Here is a 24755-nt window from a genome sequence, read left to right on the forward strand (position 1 = left end):
TTAAAAGCCGCAGAACCGTTGACCTATAATAGGATCATCGGTTCTACTAGTGGTAGTAGTTTGACATTACATTAAAATAATAAAAGAACAAGCGAAATTAGATTAGTTTATTATTATAATAATAATCTCTAAATATGATTATAGTCTATCTTTCATTTTATTTTATAACACAATACTTTTCTAATGTGATTATAATTACAAATTGATTCTACTAAAGTAACAAGAGTTTTCAACTTACTTCCACGCCGCTCGAGCACCGAACACAGAATGAATCTTATTCACAAGACCAGCCATGTGGTCAAATCGTGTTCCCTCCAACTTGAACGCGCGCTCAAGTCGGAAGGTTTCGATCGCCACAGTGCCGGAAGTAAAATACCATTTTTGCCTAAGGCTTATAATTAAACAATAATAAAGCGGCATAATTACTTAAATTACCGTCTAGTTATTCTAATAATATTAGCAATTAAATAAAGCCATAAACTTGTAATATTAATAAATTTGACTTACACTATTAACCGAATCATCCGGATGTTTTTCATGTTGATTTTAGTTAACAACTTAAATGCAAAATAATTGAACGTTACATTATTGTTAAAAATAACTTTTTGGTATTTAAATTTAAATCAAGATGATTGCATTATTTTCTTTTTAAAATGGTTACAAGATTTTATCAAAGTTTTAATTATTGTGAAGGAAATCCGCACGCAAATGGCGGACGTTACGCAACATCCGACATTCGCTCGACATAGATAAATTTATTTACAATTCACATAACAATTGCTTAATTCATAATAAATTTTAATATTTAATTTAGTTTTTACTATATTTAGTAATTTTAAATAACAAACATAAGTTATTAAAAAGGACTGATAATGACGCCATCTAGCGGCATTAATTGAAGCGATTATGCGTTGATATTAAGCCGCATGGTAGCTCCATCTATCGTCCTTATATTAAAGATGTAATGAATGTGATTCAGTTTCTATTAATGTTCATAATCAATATGGTAAATCAACAGCAGATGCGTCATTCATCTCCTTATTTTTAATTTGTGGGTTATAATGTAGCTGCGGCGACACGGCCATTCTGATGTGCAATGCGTGCTCTGCATTGCTCCATGTTACCTGGAAATAAAACAATTTTTCTGAGGCTTGGCACATTCAGGGTACCATTCAATCATTTAATATAGAGAGCATACAGCCAAATTAGTAAGTAGAAGTAATAATAGTAATAATAGTAAGGTCAAAATTTATGACTGCTCATTCCACATGACAACAGTCGCAACTATAGTCAGAATATTCTTAATTAGTTAGTTATCATATCACGGCTCACTCCACGTGAAAGCAGTTATAAATGATAAGTTAGTTATGTAATTAGGTTTATATTAGTACTGTTCACTCCACGTGACCACAGTAGTCTTTTTTTTTTTTTTTTTTATTATTATTATTTTCTTTCTGCTTTGTTTTTTTTTTTTTATAATATATTTTTTTTTATTTTTGGGAAGGATGTGACGGTGAAAGGTCGATGCTGTTTTCACAGAGGTCCTAAGGGATTGGGTAGGTCGATGCTGTGCTCTAGGCGGTCCTGAACGCCGCGGTACACAGAGGCATTTTATTCTTTTCGGATAGGATTTCTTACTATTGGACGGCTCCACACGCCAATAGTAATTAATAATATTTGGCCAACTGTGTTGCCAATCATAATATTTGGCTATTGTACGGCTCCACACGTCAATAGCATCTTTTGTGTTAATAATTATATTTTTTTTTTTTTTATTTATTTATTTTTTATTTTTTTTTTTTTTTTTTTTTTTTTTTTTTTTTTTTTTTTTTTTTTTTTTTTTTTTTTTTTTTTTATTTAGATTATATTAGGTTAATAGTTTTGCAACAAAAATAGAAATTACCAGATTTGAACAACGAGCTATTCGTCGTTTTCCAACATGCCAGTAGACGATTGTTACTCGCTACAATGTTGAAGACTGAGTAGTGCAGAGTGGTCAGGTAGCGCAGGGCTCCCGACAGGCGACACGACCGCCTGGGCGCCGGCTGCTGGCCGCGGCGCTCGCCTCAGCTGATCGTGAGCGACCTTGCGTGGTCGACCGTAATGACCTACTACCTTTTTCACGAGGTAGCGATCATTTTCTAAAACTCTGTATATTTCATAAGGGACACTAAATTTGAGGTCAAGGGATGTTTGGTTTCTAGGATTATTTTTTATTAGTACAAAGTTTGCGCGCTGGAATTTGTGAATTTGTGCGCGACCTCTATCGAATCTTTGCTTGTCTTTTACAGCCAAGTCAGACATTTGGAGATGACGTCATCGATATAAACCTGGGCCACGCTATCGTTATGTAAGGTATTAGCACTACCAGGGTTTAGGAGCTGTCCTAGGGCTCGGTTTATACATCGTTGATACACGGAAGGTGCATTACAAAGACCAAAGGGCATAGTTAAATATTCATAAAGTCCGTCTGGTGTTACAAATGCGGTCTTTTCGATTGAGTCTGGCGAGATAGGTATCTGGTGGAAACCAGATGCCATATCAAGTGTGGTGTAATACTGTCCACCTGCCAGTTGATCAATCTGGTCAGCAATAAGTGGAAGAGGGAAATGGTCGCGTATTGTATTAGCGTTTAGCTCCCGATAGTCAACACACATACGGTCGTCTCCATTTTTCTTTCTTACTAGAATTATTGGGCTGGAATAAGGTGATCTGCTCTCACGCACTATATTGGCTTTGATGAGTTCCTCCACAATGTCTTTGACCTTTGTGCGTTCGACTGGACTGAGTCTGTAAGGCCTTCGCTCAACATATTTATCTTTATTTTTCAAACGGATTTCTAATTCGCCGGTTTTAACGCGCGTTTTTGAATACCCACGTGTGAAAAGTTCAGAATATTTGTACAATAAAGTAAGGAGTTGGTTGATTTGATGTTCGTCAGTCAAGTCGTGGTCAATTTTCTCAAATAAGGGGCTCTTTGACTGTATGTATTGAATACAAGGATTATAACAAAGTCTTGCTCTTTCTCTAGTTACGATTACACTAAGACCAGAACTATGTAGTATGTCTGCTCCAATTAAAACATCTGTTGTCATGTCGTGGTCAGGTAGAATATAAAACAATATCTCTACGTTAACGTCGTCGATTATGCACACTGCTTTCAGCGTGGACGTGGAAATAATGGGAAATGGACCTATGCCTCGTAGGTATGTGACTATTTGACATCTACGCCCGGGTAACTTATTCGCAACGGATTCTCGCATGACCGAGCATTCCGCACCGCTATCAAATACCGTGTTAATAAGTTTTCCACAGACACTCATACGCATTACATTTAAAGTATTTCCTTTATTTGCGAGTGAGTTTACATTAGAAGAAATCTCCTTTTCTCTCCGAAAGCAAGTATCAAACACGTGACCTGGTTTACCGCAAAACGAGCAGTGTTTAATATTGTGAGGTCTACCACTTTGAGGATTGGCTGCGTTTTTGTCATTGATTAAATTTAAGTCAGCAGATTTCTTATTACGACAATTATTCAACGTGTGACCAGTTCTTTTACAAAAATTACAATATTGCGCAGTATGCCTATGGTCAATTGTATATCGCGCACGTTTTTGGAGAGGTTGATCGACCCTAAGTTGACTTGAACGTTTACTACGGATAGATGAAGCAACCGAAATTAATTCTGGCACTGAGGTAGCTCTTGCGTTCATTAACTCTATTCTAAGACGTTCGTCACCGATAGTACCAAGAACAGCTTCAACAGCATCACTGTTATCTAATTTATCCTTAGTTACGCGTCTCCATAAAATCCACGATTGAGTTAAGAATTCGGCAATATCTTTAGAAGAATCATAGGTATGCTCTCTGAATTTAAGTACGTCTCTCGAATAGCGAGATTCAGGTTCAAAAGTAGTAATAATTATTTGCCGCAGCTCGTCCCAGGTACTGGTGGTCACAAGCCAGTTATCAGCCCATACTTTAGCACGACCCCTCAATAAGCTTGTCACTTTCATTCGTAAATCGTAATCAGTTAGCTGATAGGTGTTTTTAGCCGTTGAAATGTGGTTACACCATTCACGGACCCCAACGTTTCCATCGGGATCATAGGAAGGTAGGAAAACGTCAGTAATTTTAACTCTGTCAGATTGCTGTTGATTTAGTAGCCTATCACTCATATTTTGCATAACATTCATCATTTGTAAGAAAAAATTAGGTGGTACATCACCGGGCTGCTGTTGGAGTACCGTAGCTGTAGGTGCGCCTTGTTGAGACGGGCCTGCACAGGTTTCTATCGGTGCTGAAGGTGGCGACCTGGAAACACCGGTCACGTCCGCTTGTATCGTTGCACTCGCTGCAGAAGTATTTCGCTCGGTGTCACTCATAACGTAGCCGTAGGGTTTGGTTTAACGTCAGGATCTGAAAAAATGTTATGACCGGGGCAGAAAGGGGATCGCTGGAGCTATCCCACTTCTGATGTCGGAGTAGGAAAGCAGGAATACTTTTTAAAAAGCCGCAGAACCGTTGACCTATAATAGGATCATCGGTTCTACTAGTGGTAGTAGTTTGACATTACATTAAAATAATAAAAGAACAAGCGAAATTAGATTAGTTTATTATTATAATAATAATCTCTAAATATGATTTATAGTCTATCTTTCATTTTATTTTATAACACAATACTTTTCTAATGTGATTATAATTACAAATTGATTCTACTAAAGTAACAAGAGTTTTCAACTTACTTCCACGCCGCTCGAGCACCGAACACAGAATGAATCTTATTCACAAGACCAGCCATGTGGTCAAATCGTGTTCCCTCCAACTTGAACGCGCGCTCAAGTCGGAAGGTGTCGATCGCCACAGTGCCGGAAGTAAAATACCATTTTTGCCTAAGGCTTATAATTAAACAATAATAAAGCGGCATAATTACTTAAATTACCGTCTAGTTATTTTAATAATATTAGCAATTAAATAAAGCCATAAACTTGTAATATTAATAAATTTGACTTACACTATTAACCGAATCATCCGGATGTTTTTCATGTTGATTTTAGTTAACAACTTAAATGCAAAATAATTGAACGTTACATTATTGTTAAAAATAACTTTTTGGTATTTAAATTTAAATCAAGATGATTGCATTATTTTCTTTTTAAAATGGTTACAAGATTTTATCAAAGTTTTAATTATTGTGAAGGAAATCCGCACGCAAATGGCGGACGTTACGCAACATCCGACATTCGCTCGACATAGATAAATTTATTTACAATTCACATAACAATTGCTTAATTCATAATAAATTTTAATATTTAATATAGTTTTTACTATATTTAGTAATTTTAAATAACAAACATAAGTTATTAAAAAGGACTGATAATGACGCCATCTAGCGGCATTAATTGAAGCGATTATGCGAAGATATTAAGCCGTATGGTAGCTCCATCTATCGTCCTTATATTAAAGATGTACAGTGACTCACAAAAATGCCCCAATGATGTGTACCTCGACACAAAAAGTAGTCAAACTCAATAAATTCAATAGATACACAGCTGATACTTTAGTATGTAATAGTGCTACCATTGAGCTATTAAACAATATAAGTTGCATGATTATTACTAAACTAGTTATGACATTACAATGACTACAAAGTTAAAAACGCATTGGGGCATTTTTGACCGTTTGATCAAATTTCACAACATCTCATTTTATTTCTTCATTTCAGTATCTTGTATGTCCCCCACGAGCTCGGAGAGGCGCCTGCACCCTCTCTGGCATACTGTCGATCAGTCTACTGCAATCTTCCTTGCTTACCTCATTCCAGATTCTCTGAAACTTAGCCCACATCTCGTCTTTGTTTTTCGGTCGACTTGGGTCAATTGCAAGACGAATCTTGACCTTCTGCCACATGTGCTCGATTGGATTCATGTCGGGAGATTGCGGGGGCCATGCCAGAACCTTTAGACGCAGGTCTCGGAGACATTTTCGGGTCGCCAAAGCTGTATGCTTTGGGTCATTATCGTGCTGAAATATGACGCGTGACTTTTCAAGGCCATACCATTCAATGGTCTGGAGAAGTTCATCTTTAAGGATGCCTTGATAGAGCTCCGAGTTCATATTTCCAATGATCCTAGTAGTATATCCGGGGCCATCGGCAGTGATACAGCCCCATACCATGATATTTCCTCCGCCATGCTTCAGCGTCGACTCAATAACGCGGGTCTCTAGCGTTTTACCTGGTCGTTTCCAGCACCACTTGCGGCCATCAGAGCCCACAATATTGACCTTCGTCTCGTCAGAGAAGATGACCCTACGCCAATCCTCCACCGTCCAATGGCGGTACATCTTAGCCCATGATAGCCGTATTTGCCGATGACGCTTCGTTAAAAGCGGCTTGCGGATCTTGTTACCAGATCGAAGCTTGGCCTTCTTGAGTGTCCGACGTATAGTTTCGGCACTTGTGGAGACGTCCATGGCATTGGTAAGGTGTCGTTGGACCTGTACGGCAGTATCCATGGCCCCCGAAGTGATAAGCCTCACCACATACCGGGCACTGGACTCTGATAACTTCCTTGGGCGCCCTCTTGGGGGTGAGGCAACAGCGGCGCAGTGTTCCTTTCCTATCCTAGCAACAGTAGATTTACTCACGGAAAGTTCTTGGGCCACCCTACGGGCGGATACGCCTTCGTTAATTCGCTTGATAACTTCGGATTTGAGGGCAGGAAATAGGCTTCATGGTCAGCAAGTTGGATGAAAAGTATTGGATGAGAGAGGGAGGAAGTAGATATATTTCCAGTTAGCTATTCGAGTGTTTTTATCTTCAGTGGGTAGGTAGATCGAACGGAATATCTCACATATCGCGAGATTGTTCTAAACGGTCAAAAATGCCCCAATTGTTTTCATGTTTCACAGTGGCATAGGTTCATAACCAGCCAATAGTAATTCATCATTGGCGGCTTATTCGAAAGCCAAGAAGCAGGGCTAGCACATACTAGCAGTTCAGGTTTATTAATTGTATCCTCATATCATAACAGGCGATGGAATGCGAAATGGTCAAACATTGGGGCATTTTTGTGAGTCACTGTAATGAATGTGATTCAGTTTCTATTAATGTTGATAATCAATATGGTAAATCAACAGCAGATGCGTCATTCATCTCCTTATTTTTAATTTGTGGGTTATAATGTAGCTGCGGCGACACGGCCATTCTGATGTGCAATGCGTGCTCTGCATTGCTCCATGTTACCTGGAAATAAAACAATTTTTCTGAGGCTTGGCACATTCAGGGTACCATTCAATCATTTAATATAGAGAGCATACAGCCAAATTAGTAAGTAGAAGTAATAATAGTAATAATAGTAAGGTCAAAATTTATGACTGCTCATTCCACATGACAACAGTCGCAACTATAGTCAGAATATTCTTAATTAGTTAGTTATCATATCACGGCTCACTCCACGTGAAAGCAGTTATAAATGATAAGTTAGTTATGTAATTAGGTTTATATTAGTACTGTTCACTCCACGTGACCACAGTAGTCTTTTTTTTTTTTTTATTATTATTATTTTCTTTCTGCTTTGTTTTTTTTTTTTATAATATATTTTTTTTTATTTTTTGGAAGGATGTGACGGTGAAAGGTCGATGCTGTTTTCACAGAGGTCCTAAGGGATTGGGTAGGTCGATGCTGTGCTCTAGGCGGTCCTGAACGCCGCGGTACACAGAGGCATTTTATTCTTTTCGGATAGGATTTCTTACTATTGGACGGCTCCACACGCCAATAGTAATTAATAATATTTGGCCAACTGTGTTGCCAATCATAATATTTGGCTATTGTACGGCTCCACACGTCAATAGCATCTTTTGTATTAATAATTATATTGTTTTTTTTTTATTTATTTATTTATTTATTTATTTTTTTTTTTTATTTATTTTTTTTTTTTTTTTTTATTTAGATTATATTAGGTTAATAGTTTTGCAACAAAAATAGAAATTACCAGATTTGAACAACGAGCTATTCGTCGTTTTCCAACATGCCAGTAGACGATTGTTACTCGCTACAATGTTGAAGACTGAGTGGTGCAGAGTGGTCAGGTAGCGCAGGGCTCCCGACAGGCGACACGGCCGCCTGGGCGCCGGCTGCTGGCTGCGGCGCTCGCCTCAGCTGATCGTGAGCGACCTTGCGTGGTCGACCGTAATGACCTACTACCTTTTTCACGAGGTAGCGATCATTTTCTAAAACTCTGTATACTTCATAAGGGACACTAAATTTGAGGTCAAGGGATGTTTGGTTTCTAGGATTATTTTTTATTAGTACAAAGTCGCCGCGCTGGAATTTGTGAATTTGTGCGCGACCTCTATCGAATCTTTGCTTGTCTTTTACAGCCAAGTCAGTCATTCTTTGTTTAATATGTTGTTCTAATGCTACTACATCGATTGAATTGTTATCAAAATTAACTAGATTGAGAAGTTCAGGAGGTACGCAGTTTTGGCGTCTAGTCAGGAGTGTGAGTGGGGCTACTCCGGTTGTACCATGGACTGTGCAATTTAAAGCAAGTTGCAGACTTTCTAACGCCGTGTGCCACTCTGGACTTTCATAGTTTTTTATAATTACGAGTCCGTTTTTTAATGTTGCCATTACGCGCTCGACTTGTCCATTGGCTCTGCTAGCGCCTGGAGATATTGTATGTAACTCAATGCCAAACCTGTCACAGTAGTTTTTGTATTCGCCGAGAAATTCACGCCCTCCATCAACTATGATTTGTCGTGGTGCTCCAAATAGATGAATGACACGTTTGAGCGCTGCGAGGGAGCTATGTTGACTTTTATCATTAGTATAATGAAACATAACATATTTAGTAAAGGCGTCTACTGTTACTACTACGTATTCTTGGTTAGCAGAAGTTCCGAGTTTACCAGTAATATCCATGTGTATTACTTCAAATGGGCTTGTTGGCTTAGGGATCGGATGTAGTTGTATTTGTGATGCTCCGGAGGTTTGTTTAGAGGTTCTACAAACAACACAGTTATCGACGAAGTCTCTAATAAAACTATTCATTTTATCGAAGTGATAACTCTCTCTTATTTTGTGTAAAGTCTTGTCCCACCCTGGATGTTTTAGGGCTGTGTGGTAAGTATTTGTAAGGCTCCATTGAAACGCCTTGGGAACTATTGTAAGGGTTTGATCACCTGCCACTGGGTCCGTTCTCTTAGACTTGAGTAGGCCATCTTCAAGGAAGTATCCAGTGACTTCATTGCCAGCATGGATGGAATCGATAATGGGCCTTAACTGCGCGTCGCGACGTTGTTCTATTTTTAGCCAGTCTAGATTACTTGACATGAGGTTGACAGTCAGAGGATCAGGATTCCTGCTCAAAAAATCTGCATGCTGCATCCGCTCGCCCTTCCTGTATTCTATATCAAAGTCAAAATTTTGAAGGTAAGCCCACCATCTATGTATTCTAGGTAATAAGTCTTGCTTGTGTTTAGAGGCTTTCAAAGCATTGCAGTCGGTAATTACTTTGAACTTACGTCCATACAAGAAGTGGCGAAAGTGTTTTATAGCTCTGACGACTGCTAGTGTCTCGAGCTCATACGAGTGATATCTACTCTCTATTTCTGTTGTACGCATGCTAAAATATGCAATGACATGTTGTCGTTCATTTATTAACTGAATGAGTATCGCACCAAAGCCTAGACTGCTAGCGTCAGTAAATAGCTCTATAGACTTGCCTTCTTGGAATATAGTGAGGACAGGAGTAGAAGTGAGATGATGAATGATTTTTTGACGTGCCTCTTCATGTCTATGACTCCATTCCCACTTAGTCCCTTTTTTAGTCAGGTCGTACAGTGGTGACATAGTTCGCGCAAAATCAGGTATAAAACGATGAAAATATCCAGCCAAGCCATTAAATTGTCGTATCTGTTTTACAGTAGATGGTACAGGGGCCTTTATTAGAGCCTCTACTTTTTTTTTACTCGGGCGAACCTGACCATTTTCTATTACGTTTCCAAGATACTCTATTGACCGTTTAAAGAATAGGCATGTATCAATATTTATAGAAAATCCCGATTCACGTAACGCTATAAAGATTCTCTCCAAGTAAGAGATGCCCGATGTGAAATCACGACATTTGGAGATGACGTCATCGATATAAACCTGGGCCACGCTATCGTTATGTAAGGTATTAGCACTACCAGGGTTTAGGAGCTGTCCTAGGGCTCGGTTTATACATCGTTGATACACGGAAGGTGCATTACAAAGACCAAAGGGCATCGTTAAATATTCATAAAGTCCGTCTGGTGTTACAAATGCGGTCTTTTCGATTGAGTCTGGCGAGATAGGTATCTGGTGGAAACCAGATGCCATATCAAGTGTGGTGTAATACTGTCCACCTGCCAGTTGATCAATCTGGTCAGCAATAAGTGGAAGAGGGAAATGGTCGCGTATTGTATTAGCGTTTAGCTCCCGATAGTCAACACACATACGGTCGTCTCCATTTTTCTTTCTTACTAGAATTATTGGGCTGGAATAAGGTGATCTGCTCTCACGCACTATATTGGCTTTGATGAGTTCCTCCACAATGTCTTTGACCTTTGTGCGTTCGACTGGACTGAGTCTGTAAGGCCTTCGCTCAACATATTTATCTTTATTTTTCAAACGGATTTCTAATTCGCCGGTTTTAACGCGCGTTTTTGAATACCCACGTGTGAAAAGTTCAGAATATTTGTACAATAAAGTAAGGAGTTGGTTGATTTGATGTTCGTCAGTCAAGTCGTGGTCAATTTTCTCAAATAAGGGGCTCTTTGACTGTATGTATTGAATACAAGGATTATAACAAAGTCTTGCTCTTTCTCTAGTTACGATTACACTAAGACCAGAACTATGTAGTATGTCTGCTCCAATTAAAACATCTGTTGTCATGTCGTGGTCAGGTAGAATATAAAACAATATCTCTACGTTAACGTCGTCGATTATGCACACTGCTTTCAGCGTGGACGTGGAAATAATGGGAAATGGACCTATGCCTCGTAGGTATGTGACTATTTGACATCTACGCCCGGGTAACTTATTCGCAACGGATTCTCGCATGACCGAGCATTCCGCACCGCTATCAAATACCGTGTTAATAAGTTTTCCACAGACACTCATACGCATTACATTTAAAGTATTTCCTTTATTTGCGAGTGAGTTTACATTAGAAGAAATCTCCTTTTCTCTCCGAAAGCAAGTATCAAACACGTGACCTGGTTTACCGCAAAACGAGCAGTGTTTAATATTGTGAGGTCTACCACTTTGAGGATTGGCTGCGTTTTTGTCATTGATTAAATTTAAGTCAGCAGATTTCTTATTACGACAATTATTCAACGTGTGACCAGTTCTTTTACAAAAATTACAATATTGCGCAGTATGCCTATGGTCAATTGTATATCGCGCACGTTTTTGGAGAGGTTGATCGACCCTAAGTTGACTTGAACGTTTACTACGGATAGATGAAGCAACCGAAATTAATTCTGGCACTGAGGTAGCTCTTGCGTTCATTAACTCTATTCTAAGACGTTCGTCACCGATAGTACCAAGAACAGCTTCAACAGCATCACTGTTATCTAACTTATCCTTAGTTACGCGTCTCCATAAAATCCACGATTGAGTTAAGAATTCGGCAATATCTTTAGAAGAATCATAGGTATGCTCTCTGAATTTAAGTACGTCTCTCGAATAGCGAGATTCAGGTTCAAAAGTAGTAATAATTATTTGCTGCAGCTCGTCCCAGGTACTGGTGGTCACAAGCCAGTTATCAGCCCATACTTTAGCACGACCCCTCAATAAGCTTGTCACTTTCATTCGTAAATCGTAATCAGTTAGCTGATAGGTGTTTTTAGCCGTTGAAATGTGGTTACACCATTCACGGACCCCAACGTTTCCATCGGGATCATAGGAAGGTAGGAAAACGTCAGTAATTTTAACTCTGTCAGATTGCTGTTGATTTAGTAGCCTATCACTCATATTTTGCATAACATTCATCATTTGTAAGAAAAAATTAGGTGGTACATCACCGGGCTGCTGTTGGAGTACCGTAGCTGTAGGTGCGCCTTGTTGAGACGGGCCTGCACAGGTTTCTATCGGTGCTGAAGGTGGCGACCTGGAAACACCGGTCACGTCCGCTTGTATCGTTGCACTCGCTGCAGAAGTATTTCGCTCGGTGTCACTCATAACGTAGCCGTAGGGTTTGGTTTAACGTCAGGATCTGAAAAAATGTTATGACCGGGGCAGAAAGGGGATCGCTGGAGCTATCCCACTTCTGATGTCGGAGTAGGAAAGCAGGAATACTTTTTAAAAGCCGCAGAACCGTTGACCTATAATAGGATCATCGGTTCTACTAGTGGTAGTAGTTTGACATTACATTAAAATAATAAAAGAACAAGCGAAATTAGATTAGTTTATTATTATAATAATAATCTCTAAATATGATTATAGTCTATCTTTCATTTTATTTTATAACACAATACTTTTCTAATGTGATTATAATTACAAATTGATTCTACTAAAGTAACAAGAGTTTTCAACTTACTTCCACGCCGCTCGAGCACCGAACACAGAATGAATCTTATTCACAAGACCAGCCATGTGGTCAAATCGTGTTCCCTCCAACTTGAACGCGCGCTCAAGTCGGAAGGTGTCGATCGCCACAGTGCCGGAAGTAAAATACCATTTTTGCCTAAGGCTTATAATTAAACAATAATAAAGCGGCATAATTACTTAAATTACCGTCTAGTTATTTTAATAATATTAGCAATTAAATAAAGCCATAAACTTGTAATATTAATAAATTTGACTTACACTATTAACCGAATCATCCGGATGTTTTTCATGTTGATTTTAGTTAACAACTTAAATGCAAAATAATTGAACGTTACATTATTGTTAAAAATAACTTTTTGGTATTTAAATTTAAATCAAGATGATTGCATTATTTTCTTTTTAAAATGGTTACAAGATTTTATCAAAGTTTTAATTATTGTGAAGGAAATCCGCACGCAAATGGCGGACGTTACGCAACATCCGACATTCGCTCGACATAGATAAATTTATTTACAATTCACATAACAATTGCTTAAATCATAATAAATTTTAATATTTAATTTAGTTTTTACTATACTCAGTAATTTTAAACAACAAACATAAGTTGTTTAAAAGTAGTGATAATGACGCCATCTATCGGCATTAATTGAAGTGATTATGTGTTGATATTAAGCCACATGGTGGCTCCATCTATCGTCTTTATATTAAAGATGTAATGAATGTGATTCAATTTCTATTAATATTGGTAATCAATATGGTAAATCAACAGCAGATACGTCATTCACCTCCTTATTTTTATTTTGTGGGTTATAATGTAGCTGCGGCGACATATATAGTATTCATTTTAGCATGCCAAGACAAAAGTACAGTTATGCTACAAATAAAACCTACCTACCCTGCTGCACTATGAAAAGCACAAGAGCATGGTATTTCGTCACACTAATGGCAATTAATTGTTAAAATTAAAAAAGAGAACATTTTAGTGTTTTTAAAAATAACGCTTATCTGAGAGAAAAATGTAAGAAAATGTAAACAAATTTTACTTTATGTTTATTTTGTAGTTTTTTCTAAATCAAAATAGGGTTATTGTTTATAAAAATACCATTATTATTTTTACGTACATTTGTCTTGTGTTATTTCATCTAGTATGCAATGTGGATTGTAAATAAATTACCAAATTATATATAAATTATATTCCTTAATGTTTAGAGATATTTTATCCAATTTACTTTATTTTATTTTACACAATACAGATATTTCTAAATTGCAGCCATTCTGTTATTATACTCGTTGGACTTTCATTACTGTACAGTTATGTCAAATAATTATGCGTGTTTGGGTGAAAAGTCAACAACATTATAAATGTTTTTATTTAGAGACTAGCTTTTAGCTCGCGGCTTCGCCCGCGTGAATATGGGATATATAGGTTATCGCGCGTTTAAAGATCCGTGTATAGTATTGGGACGTTATATATAAACCTTCCTCTTGAGTCTATCTATTCTGTCTATTAAATAACAACGAATCAAAATCTGCGTAGTTTTTTAAGATCAAAACATACATAGATCTATTACATGTGTAAATGATATTTTAACCGGAAATTGAAGCCGTTAAAATGGTATTGGCAGATCAGTTGGAATCATCGGTATTCTTGGTATATAAGCTGGTTGCCCAGCTAACGTACCGGTTATAATGGTCTACAATTAAATTGTCTTTCAATTCTTTAGTCAAGCAACATATCCAATGGGCTTAAATTTCATGACTGGATCATGCTTTTGAGAAATTCCTTCCTCAAGTTTAAGCAGTTAGTGTGGGAAATCACTATCTGTGCTTCCATAAAAATGAGCTCTCAAATTTGTCAGTAGTTTTAAACTTTCAATTAAAGTCCATAAGGGAGACGATGTTAATGACACAGAGAGTCTTTCAGAAATCTCCAGCAAAAGTATAAAAGTAATCCCGCCAATGAGAGCAGAGGTTTCTAAGGTTCCCTATAGCTCATGGTAATTTCATTACATATAATCAATGAGGCGTCTTGTAATAATTTATAAAAAGGTTTGATATTAACAAGTAATTATTTATCAAGAATCAAGAATCGGCCAACCAAGAACGAGAAGCTGCAATATCAGCCAATATCATGCGGCGACGTCAATGATGCAGGAACAGATAGATAGAGAGAACAGGAATGATAGCAGTTGAAGCTTTTTTTTTTGAAAGGGGTAACCGTCGCCTATATACATGAGCAGTACTTGACATGTTCATATCAGCATATTGTTTCCCTCATGCGTTGCCATTCCTGAAAACTCGGGTGTTATTCCCCTGTACCCTGTAAATTCACTACCATATATATACACAGGTAGTCTATATAGATAGATATACATATACACAGATAGTATACCCTTAGAAAAATCATAGACTACTTTATAGTGCGAAAAAAGTATTGTAAGGGATTAAAAGCTGAGATGAAAGGTTGTATAAAAGTATCGTCGTTGTTTAAGTGAAACAATGAAACTTTTTTAGGTTATAATCTAAATATATTTCCTTTATTTGGTCAATTTCATTATACCACGCTGACGAAGTCGCGGACACACCTAATATACATATAAGGATGGGACCTTTAAATCAAAACAAAGCCTTGAAAACACAACTATTATATATAAATAAAATAATTATTTGCTAAGTATAATATTTAGAACAAGTGAATATGGCAATAATGTATCCGACTCTTATAATAAATTATATTGTATCTATTAATAAATAAATTGATTTAATATGTAAGAAGAATTAAATAGTAAAATTATGTTATAGTAATTTCATCTTCCTGTCCTTATCCCAATTATTTGTTACTCATATTACTTAGCTTTTAGTTGTAAAATCAGCCAGCATCCTGACATCAACCCTCTAGGAATAATATAATAAAAAAATATGGTCATTATTACACTTTGATAATTAAGATAAATCACGTTATTTAAAAAATTCAATAAGTAGTTTATGTTATTCAGTTAAGTAAAAACATATCACATTATTAATTAAAATATTGCAAGGATCAAAATGGTTCATACTAAATCCACACCGATTGCGCTACACGGTTATTTGCGTCTGTGTGCGTGTATTACTGTGTGTGTGCGTAAATCCATGCGATTAAACCTAAAGTTGAGCGGCATCATTTTGTAATAGGCCTCTTAAGCCGCTATACCTGGGACAACATTCAGGTATTATAAAAATACATTACCTGGAACAATCATCAGGTAACATCTTCTCAATCCAGTCAAACGGGATAGTCAGTGCATAATTTATAATAAAATTACATCCTTGTTCCAGTTCATTATTCATTTATTATCGTCTGAACTGACAGTTTCATGTACCTAAGTATATACATGACTAGTACAATGCATGGTTAAATCTTTATATATTTTCTTTTAATTCAAATTTCTTATTAATTTAATTTTTAAAATTTCTTATATTTTTAATTTTCATATTAATTTAAAATTTCTTATTAATGTCTTATTAAAATTGCTTTAATTAAATTTTCTTAATATCTTTTCTTTCCTAAAGTTCATATCTCAATAAAACCTCGTATTCATCGATTACGTTTCATAAGGACCCGAATATATAGGAAGCATTATTTTTGACTGTGTATATAATTAACCCCCTTTTTATGCTCACCAAGTTTCAAGTCTATGCTACATCATTTGGATTCACCTAATTCGTACATATGTCTATGAACAAAATAAAGCCTAGTACTACTTGATTATAGCGCACTACTTGTTGACTAGTTCTGGGGTACGCAGCTGTATTTAAAATGTGTAAAGTTTAATATGTTGCAATTTACATGTTTTATTTTGTTTATGAAATTTTCCATTACCCATTATCAACTATTTCAAAACACTGTAAATCGTCTAACACTTCGTAGTAATGTTACAAATAAAATAAAACAATATTTATTCATATTGGCCCCTACGGCCTCTAATACATGACATATCCCCCTTTAAACTCCTTTAGACTCCCGTAAACCTAACAACCATATAGGCTGTTCAGGGGTAAACCGTCCCATTCTCTTTTTTTTTTATTTCAGTAAAAGTCGCTTTAATGTGATACAATCTAACAATATTACAAAATGAACATAAAAGACACCCAGGATCTATTTCAGGACGTTACAACAGCTAGTAAAATAAAAATAAAACAAATCTTGTCTCATTTCGGTCATAGAACAGTGCACTAACGCATCTAAAAATCAGTTGTAATGGCATTAAAATACCATGAGTAGGTAGGTATAGCTATTGATAAATTTATAAAATGGGGTTTACACATAACCAAATTTATAAATAAATTAAACCGATTTACATACGTATGTACTAAAATGACTTCGACAAGTTGCTACCCTAAAAGAATCACTTTCGTCTTATCATGACTATGTTTCATCACTTCTGAAATATGTTATTGTTATTATTATTATTTGGTAGTTATTATTATTGGATATCATCTTAATGGGTAAATAATCTACATTAATAATTCCGTCAAGGGGTACGGTAGACTCGAACGAAGCCTTATGTGAATAACAAAACATAAAAAAATATTTATTTCGAGTCGACAACATATGTATATTGACAAAATTCGGATTATGGAGTACTAGCTGTACCCGCGACTTCGTCCGCGTAAATAATGAAAAAATATTTAACTCAATTAACACAATATAAGTCAAATAAATAAGTTTCATCGTTTTAGCTTCAAAAATGATAAAAAGTAAAAATAAATATTTAATCAATAGGCTAAAAAATAAATTTCAAGCTTCTAGCTTTAAACATGACGATACATCTATATAACCTTGGATCTACCCTTTCAATCCTCTTGCAACCCTTTTTCACATTAAAAAGTAACCTATGTCCTTTCTCAGGATCTAGTCTATCTATGTCTGTTTCAAATTTCAATTTAAATCGGTTCAGTATTTTTGGCGTGTAAGCGAGACAAACAGACAAAGTTACTTTCACATTTATAATATCAGTAAGGTATTTAATAAACTAACCCTAAAAAGACAAAGAAAAAAGTTTAATCGTTCTAGCTTCCACAACCACACAAACAGCAAATTTCCACAATAACTTTCATTCTCTATTTTATTTTACTACCCCCCCTCTCCCTAAGAGTAAAAATTTTACAAACATTGAATGTCATATTTATTGATATTTAAACAACAGCCTAAAAATGAGTTTCAAACTTCTAGTTTTTAAAAATGACGATTCTTCCATACAATCTTTCATCCCCTATTTTATTTTACCCCCTTAAGGGTAATTTTTTTACAAACAATGAATGTCATATGTATTTATATTTAATCAACAGTCTCAACAATAAGATTCAAGCTTCTAGCTTCAAAAATGACGAATTTACATAAAAACTTGCATCCCCTATTTTATTTTACCCCTTAAGGGTAATTTTTTGCAAACATTGAATGTCATTTTTATTTATATTTAATCAACAGTCTCAAAAATAAGTTTCAAGCTTCTAGCTTCAAAAATGACGATTCTTCCATACAATCTTTCACCCCCCTTTTAACCCCTTACAACCCTTTTTCGCATTAAAAAGTAGCCTATGTCCGTTCTCAGGGTCTAGACTATCTGTATACCAAATTTCATTCAAATCGGTTCAGTAGTTTTGGCGTGAAAGCGAGACAGACATAAAAGAGTTACTTTCACATTTATAATATTAGTTTCTGTCGCAGCACAAAAATATATTTTTATCGTTTCCGTACAAATAATAATTTTACAGTATTAATCTACAAACCAACATTTTGTTTCTTACAATCAGCTAAATAATTTAAATAGTTCCATAATATATGGCACAATGAAAAGGTCATTTATTTTATAAAAAAGACAGTTAGTTTTTATTTTAGTGAAAAATAAGAAAATTCTATTTTGATACAACAACCATATATTTATTAATACCTATACTTTATTAATTTTGTGTTAATGCTTTTTAAATAAACACCCACACATTATTTCTGTATAACCTACAAAAATGGGTAAATAATTTAATTTCGGATAGTGCCACACCACAACATTCTTTAAAAAATGTAAATAATAAAATGTGAAGAAATTGTGTTTGTTATTAAGTTTTTTTTTTTTTTTAGTTTGTCAGAACAGGGAAACAACATTTGACATTTATTATTATTGAACATTGGACATTGACTTTAATTTTTGTAATTTATATTGTAAAACTTTAAGTTGGGCTAAACTGGGCTTGTATCCAGAGCCGTAAAACAAATTAATAAAAAAAATCTCCAAATTTGTCTCGCAATCGGCCAATTTCAGGTTTAAAGAAAAAACACATACACACGATATACGATTTTATCATAAAAAAGTGTCAAAAAACAATATTTTCACTAAACGTCAACGTCATGTTTCCGGCAAGATCTTTCGTTTTACATTATGTTATCTGTGGTTTTGTTCTCTGTGATGGATACCTTATTGGCGCAAACGCACGCGATGTGTTGATTGGTTGTTAGCTAGTGAAATGAAACGATGACGAATAAGGATTCAACCGCATAAAGATAACCTTGTATTTCCATTTTGAACCCCTTACAACCCTTTTTACGCATTAAAAAGTAGCCTATGTCCTTCCTCTGCGTCTATACTATCTGCGTACTAAATTTCATTTAAATCGGCTCAGTAGTTTTGGCGTGAAAGCGAGACAGAACAGACAGACAGACAGACAGACAGACAGACATACAGAGTTACTTTCGCATTTATAATATTAGTATGGATTTCGTTAAATTCTAATAAATTTCACTGACAAAAAAACTGCAGTCGCCATCTTTTCATGTCACTAGCTAACAACCAATCAACACTAGGCGTGCGTTCGCGCCAAAGATCCGTCACAAAGAACTGTGACATATGACATGTGGCGTTGACGTTTCGCGAAAATATAGTTTTTGACAATTTTTTATGACAAAAGAGTATACAGTTATGTGTTTTTTCTTTAAATTGACCAATTGCGAGACAAATTTGACAATATTTTTTATTAATTTGTTTCACGGCTCTGAATACAAGTCCTTTTTAGCCCAACTTAAAGTTTTACAATATAAATTACAAAAATTTTAGTCAATGTCCAATGTCAAATAATAATAAATGTCAAATGTTGTTTCTCTGTTCTGATGAACTTATTAAAAAAAACTTAATAACAATCACAATTTCTTCACATTTTATTATTACACACATAATGCCAGGTATTTGCATTTTTTAAATAAGGTTGTGGCACTATTGGAAATTAATGTTATTTACCTATTTTTATAGGTTATACGGAAATAATGTGTGGGTGTTTATTTAAAAAGCATTAACACCAAATTAATAAAGTATAGGTAGGTATTAATAAATATATGACTGTTGTATCAAAATAAATTTTATTATTTTTCACTAGAATAAAGACTAAAACAAATTACCTTTTCATAGTGTCATATATTATTTAACTGATTGTAAGAAAAAAATGTTGGTTTGTAGATTAATACTGTAAAAATTAGTATTTGTACGGAAACGACAAAAATATATATTTATTCTGTATAATACTATGACAGTAGTGGAAACATTAGTATATCTACGTAAATTATACAATTCTGTTATGGAAACGTCATATTAAACTTTAAAACTAATTTGTTAGAATAAAAGTTTCCGATTAAACAAATCGGTATGGCTACCCCGCTACAGGTGGTAACATTTTTTTTGGTTCTGTTTAACCTTAATCGGAAAGGTAAAGGGAACTGCGCCCATAGAGCCGAGGTGGTAACATTATTTGAAAAATTGACATTTAAACCTGTATAGGTATTAATAAATATGTGGTTGTTGTATAAAAATAGATTTTGTTATTTTTCACTAAAATAAAGACTAACTGCCTTTTTTTTTTATAAAACAAATGACTTTTTCATAGTGTCATATATTATTTAGCTGATTGTAAGAAAGAAAATGTTTTGTAGATTAATACTGTAAAAATTACTATTTGTACGGAAACGACAAAAATATATATTTATTCTGTATAATACTACGACAGTAGTGGAAACATTAGTATATGTACGTAAATTATACAATTCTGTTATGAAAACGTAATATTAAACTTTAAAACTAATTTGTTAGAATAAAAGTTTCCGATTTAACAAATCGATATGGCTACCCCGCTACAGGAGAAAAATTGACATTTAAACCTGTCAATTTAGTCTCCCGGATTAAAAAACAAACTATAGCCAAGTATGGCACTTACAAATGAATTACTAGGCTACTTGGTATCCCTGTAGCCCCAAGCCCCGCATGTTTATGGGGGCTTGACCCCAGAATGGGAGCATAGCAAATGGCTAACGCGGGACGAGAGGGAAGGTTGAAAGGAAGAGAAAAAGAGGAAGAAGGGGAAAAGGACGGTGGTGGATCACGTCGTCGTACTGAAAGAGCGACAAAACTAGGAACTCGACAAATCCCGGAGAGTCGCGCGGACTAAATAAAAAAAAAGAATGTAAATGACGAAAAAGAATGGGAAAGATGTTTGGATGAAGCAATTGGTTTTAAATATCTGGCAAAATAGAGAGTGCTTAAAACAAAGAGGTTAACAGAGAATAAACCTTAAAAATTATATGTTTTGTTAATTTATTTTGAATGTTGATTTAAAATAAAAATTATTTGTATACTACTTTTGCACTTATTATTTACTATAGTATTTATTAAACACAATGAAAGAAGCTTTACGTATTTATGCCTTGCTTACTTAATATTCTTTTAGAACCGATGACTACAGAAATATCTACCCGAGCGAAGCCGGGTTTTCATCTAGTATAAAATATTTTCGGCTCCGTATACATTTATGAGATGTCTATTTCCAATAAATATAGCTAGATTGTAAGAGACAAATTATGTAATTTTCCAGTTATAACTGCTTTATCATCTAGTAGAGCTTTAGGACTGACCTAAAATATATAATATACTTCCTAAGAATCTATATCACAATTTAACACAGTTCTCATAAATACCCTCATAGACAAAAATCTATTATCCAGTTATGAAACTGGTAACTGCACGGATCTCGACAGTATATCAACCTTGTTAATAATTAATATTATAAGCCTTTTTTTTAAACATTCCCACCAATGTGATCAGAAGCCACTGATGGAATGCAAACTTAAATTTTTTTTTTCATTGTATTATCACTTTCAACGAGGCAATGCGAAGTGAGATGTAAATATGTTGCTCCATGCAACCATCTATTTCAGCAGACTCGTTACCTCAACGAATCCATCAAAATGGATCAAATTCCTGTATTATATTTCTATCGTATTGCTTTGTTTTTATTCTTTTTTTTTTTATTAGTATCATTAGTATAATTTAAACGTATCTATTCTATTCTTGTTTAAAACGCTAGTTAAACCAGAACAGACGGAGTCCGGATGTTACTGTGATGTCCGGAAGCCACTGACCTGCGGTGTTTCAAGTGATATTGATCGGCTACGGCGTGTCGACAGTCTGCAGTTCTGTTGAGCGGCTCGGAATTGTCGACCAGCTCGGGCCTGTCGAGCGCCAGAGGCGTATCGACCGGCCTAGGCCCGTTGACCGGCTCGGGCCTACTGACCGGCTCGTGCCTGTTGAACAGCTCTGGCTTGTCGACCAGCTCGGGCCTGTCGAGCGCCAGAGGCGTATCGACCGGCCTGGGCCTGTTAACCGGCCTGGGCTGGTGAACGGCTCAGGCTTGTCGACCAGCTCGGGCCTGTCGATCAGCTCGCGCCCAACGACCAGCTCAGGCCTGTCGAGCGGGTCGGGCCTGTTGACCGGATTGGGCCTGCCCACCGGCCTGGGCCTGTCGATCTGACAACGACCCGTCGACAGGCTTTACATTCATTTCTTAACTTAGGGATTTCAAGGGAAGATAATCCGTCAGGAGGAACCAGAATCTATTTCATGGATACCCGCAATCTTGTTTTTTTTTTGGTCTTACCGGGTAATGTCAATGTCAATGTCGGTTGGACTCCATTTTCCGCAATTGGCCTCTCATTCGGGCCGTTGTGCGTGTAGAGCCAGGCTACTAGCGTAGCCAGCCAAGCTCCTCCCAGAAGCCCAGAAGTCTTCTCGTGTCTTCGCAGGCTTCTCGGAGCGACCTCACCGTTCCGAGGATTTGATTTCGTTGTGTGGTCACTGCTTCGCACTCCAGGATTACGTGAGCGGCCGTTTCCTCGGCTACAAAGCAGCCCCGGCATAGGGGACTGTCTGTAGCACCACCTATTGTGTACAAATGTCTGTTTAAGGGACAGTGGCCCGTCATTGTCCCTATCATTGTTTTTATGTTATGCCTGTCCAGATTTATTAGGCGTTTTGTCATTCGTTGATTTGTTCTGGGAATTGCCACTTTTGATTGTTTACAATCGGTGGTTTGTTTCCATCTTTGGTTTTGTATCTCAGTGGATCTTTGGCGAATCCAGGATCGAAATTGTGAGAATGGTATTGGCAGAAGCGGGAGGGGGCCTGCTACCGTCATGCCTGATCCTCTTCTCGCCAATTCGTCCGCGGCATCATTTCCATATGATCCACTATGCCCTTTTATCCACTGGATGGTTACACCGTTGTGCTCTGCCACTTTATCCATGATATTGTGACATTCGATTATTAATCTGTTGTTTGATTTCCTGTTCTGTAGTGCTTTTAGCACGGCTGCACTGTCCGATATAAATTTTAAGTTGAAGTTGTTGACACCTAACTTTTGCACTGTTCGTGCTGCCTCAGTCAGGGCAACGCATTCACATTGGAAAATCGAACTGTGTGGGCCGAGTGGTATGTATAAGTTCATGTTGAGGTCAAGGGAGTGGGCTCCTGCTCCTGAACCGTTATGTGTTTTGGAGCCATCTGTGTATATGCGCAGTTCATTTACAGCAGATTGGTCTTGATTCATTTGTATTTGGTATTTTCTGTTAAATGAGTGATAAGTTTGAGTTCTGTCACACGGAGCTGCAATCAAAGGTTCGTGTTCGATTGCTTGGTTCAGGATGTGAGTGTGAGAACTATTATGGTTTTTGCCCCATAGACCAAGATGGTATAGTCTTATGGCAGCTATGGCTGCCTCCTGTTGTATGTACAAATCGAGGGGTGTTATATTGAGGGCTATTTCAATTGCTGTTGTTGGGGTAGTTTTCATACATCCCGTGATTGCAGAGCATGCAAGTCTTTGAAAGGACTTTAGTTTGTTGACTGTGGTCGTGAGTTTCGACCTTGTCCACCAAACCAAGGCCCCGTACACGAGCATTGGTCTTATCACAGCTGTGTATAGCCAGAGTGTTATTTTTGGTGTAATACCCCACTTATTTCCTAGCATCTTTCGACATTGATAAAATGCTATGGTACTTTTGTTAATTTTGTGGTCAAGATGTTTGTTCCATAGGAGCTTACTGTCCAGTATAACTCCCAGGTACTTGACTTCTTCTTTTAGGTTAAGGTCTGTGTTAAAGAGTTTCGGTGTCCTGAAGGTACCAGGAGCTCTTTTGTTAGTAAACATGATTAGTTCTGTTTTGGAAGGATTTACCGAGAGTTCGTGGTTTTTACACCATCTCTCTACAGTTCTGAAGGCTTCTCTCATGCGGTCGCATAGAGTTCCTTCAAATTGTCCTGTTATCAGTATGGCAATATCGTCAGCATACCCTACCGTGTAGAGGTCGTTGTCGTTGAGCTCCTCAATGAGTTCGTTAACAACTAGATTCCAAAGAAGAGGTGATAGGACCCCTCCTTGTGGACATCCTCTGCTCACGATACCTCGTGTGGTAGTGTTAACGGTAAACTGAATTGCACGGTTCTTTAGCATGTTGCTTATCCATTCTATGATAGTTAAAGGTACTCCATGTATGGCAAGAGCCCGGCTTATGCTGGTAAAATTTGTTTTATCAAAGGCCCCTTCGATGTCTATAAAGGCACCTAGTGTTGGCTGCTTTGAGTGTAACGAGTTACCAATTCGGGTTACTACGCTGTGGAGTGCTGATTCCGTTGATTTACCTTCGCTGTAGGCATGTTGGTTAGGGTGGAGTGGTTTGTTTGTGGACACAAGGTCTCTGATTTCTTTGTCGCATAGTCTCTCCAAAGTTTTTAGTTAAAACGATGTGAGACTAATTGGTCGAAAGGATTTGGCCTGTGTATAATCACCTCTGCCTGGTTTTGGGATGAAGATTATTTTCACTTCGCGC

At 36.6% G+C, this 24755-nt stretch overlaps 2 protein-coding genes across 2 annotated transcripts; both read right to left on the reverse strand.

Moving 5' to 3' along the window:
* Nucleotides 1–998: 998 nt before the first annotated feature.
* On the reverse strand, nt 999–4385 carry LOC131841060 (uncharacterized). Its single transcript, XM_059189291.1, has 2 exons — nt 2331–4385; nt 999–1124 (listed from the first exon to the last, which is right to left on the reverse strand). The coding sequence occupies exons 1-2, from the start codon at nt 4383–4385 to the stop codon at nt 999–1001; spliced, it is 2181 nt and encodes a 726-aa protein (XP_059045274.1).
* An 8180-nt stretch (nt 4386–12565) lies between these two features.
* On the reverse strand, nt 12566–24379 carry LOC131841061 (uncharacterized). Its single transcript, XM_059189293.1, has 4 exons — nt 23060–24379; nt 22256–22398; nt 22014–22211; nt 12566–12716 (listed from the first exon to the last, which is right to left on the reverse strand). The coding sequence occupies exons 1-4, from the start codon at nt 24377–24379 to the stop codon at nt 12566–12568; spliced, it is 1812 nt and encodes a 603-aa protein (XP_059045276.1).
* Between the last annotated feature and the right edge of the window lie 376 nt (nt 24380–24755).

Source organism: Achroia grisella, unplaced genomic scaffold (genome assembly GCF_030625045.1).
Source record: "Achroia grisella isolate CSIRO2021 unplaced genomic scaffold, CSIRO_AGI_Agris_v1 utg1571, whole genome shotgun sequence".
In the NCBI taxonomy this organism is placed as follows: domain Eukaryota; kingdom Metazoa; phylum Arthropoda; class Insecta; order Lepidoptera; family Pyralidae; genus Achroia; species Achroia grisella.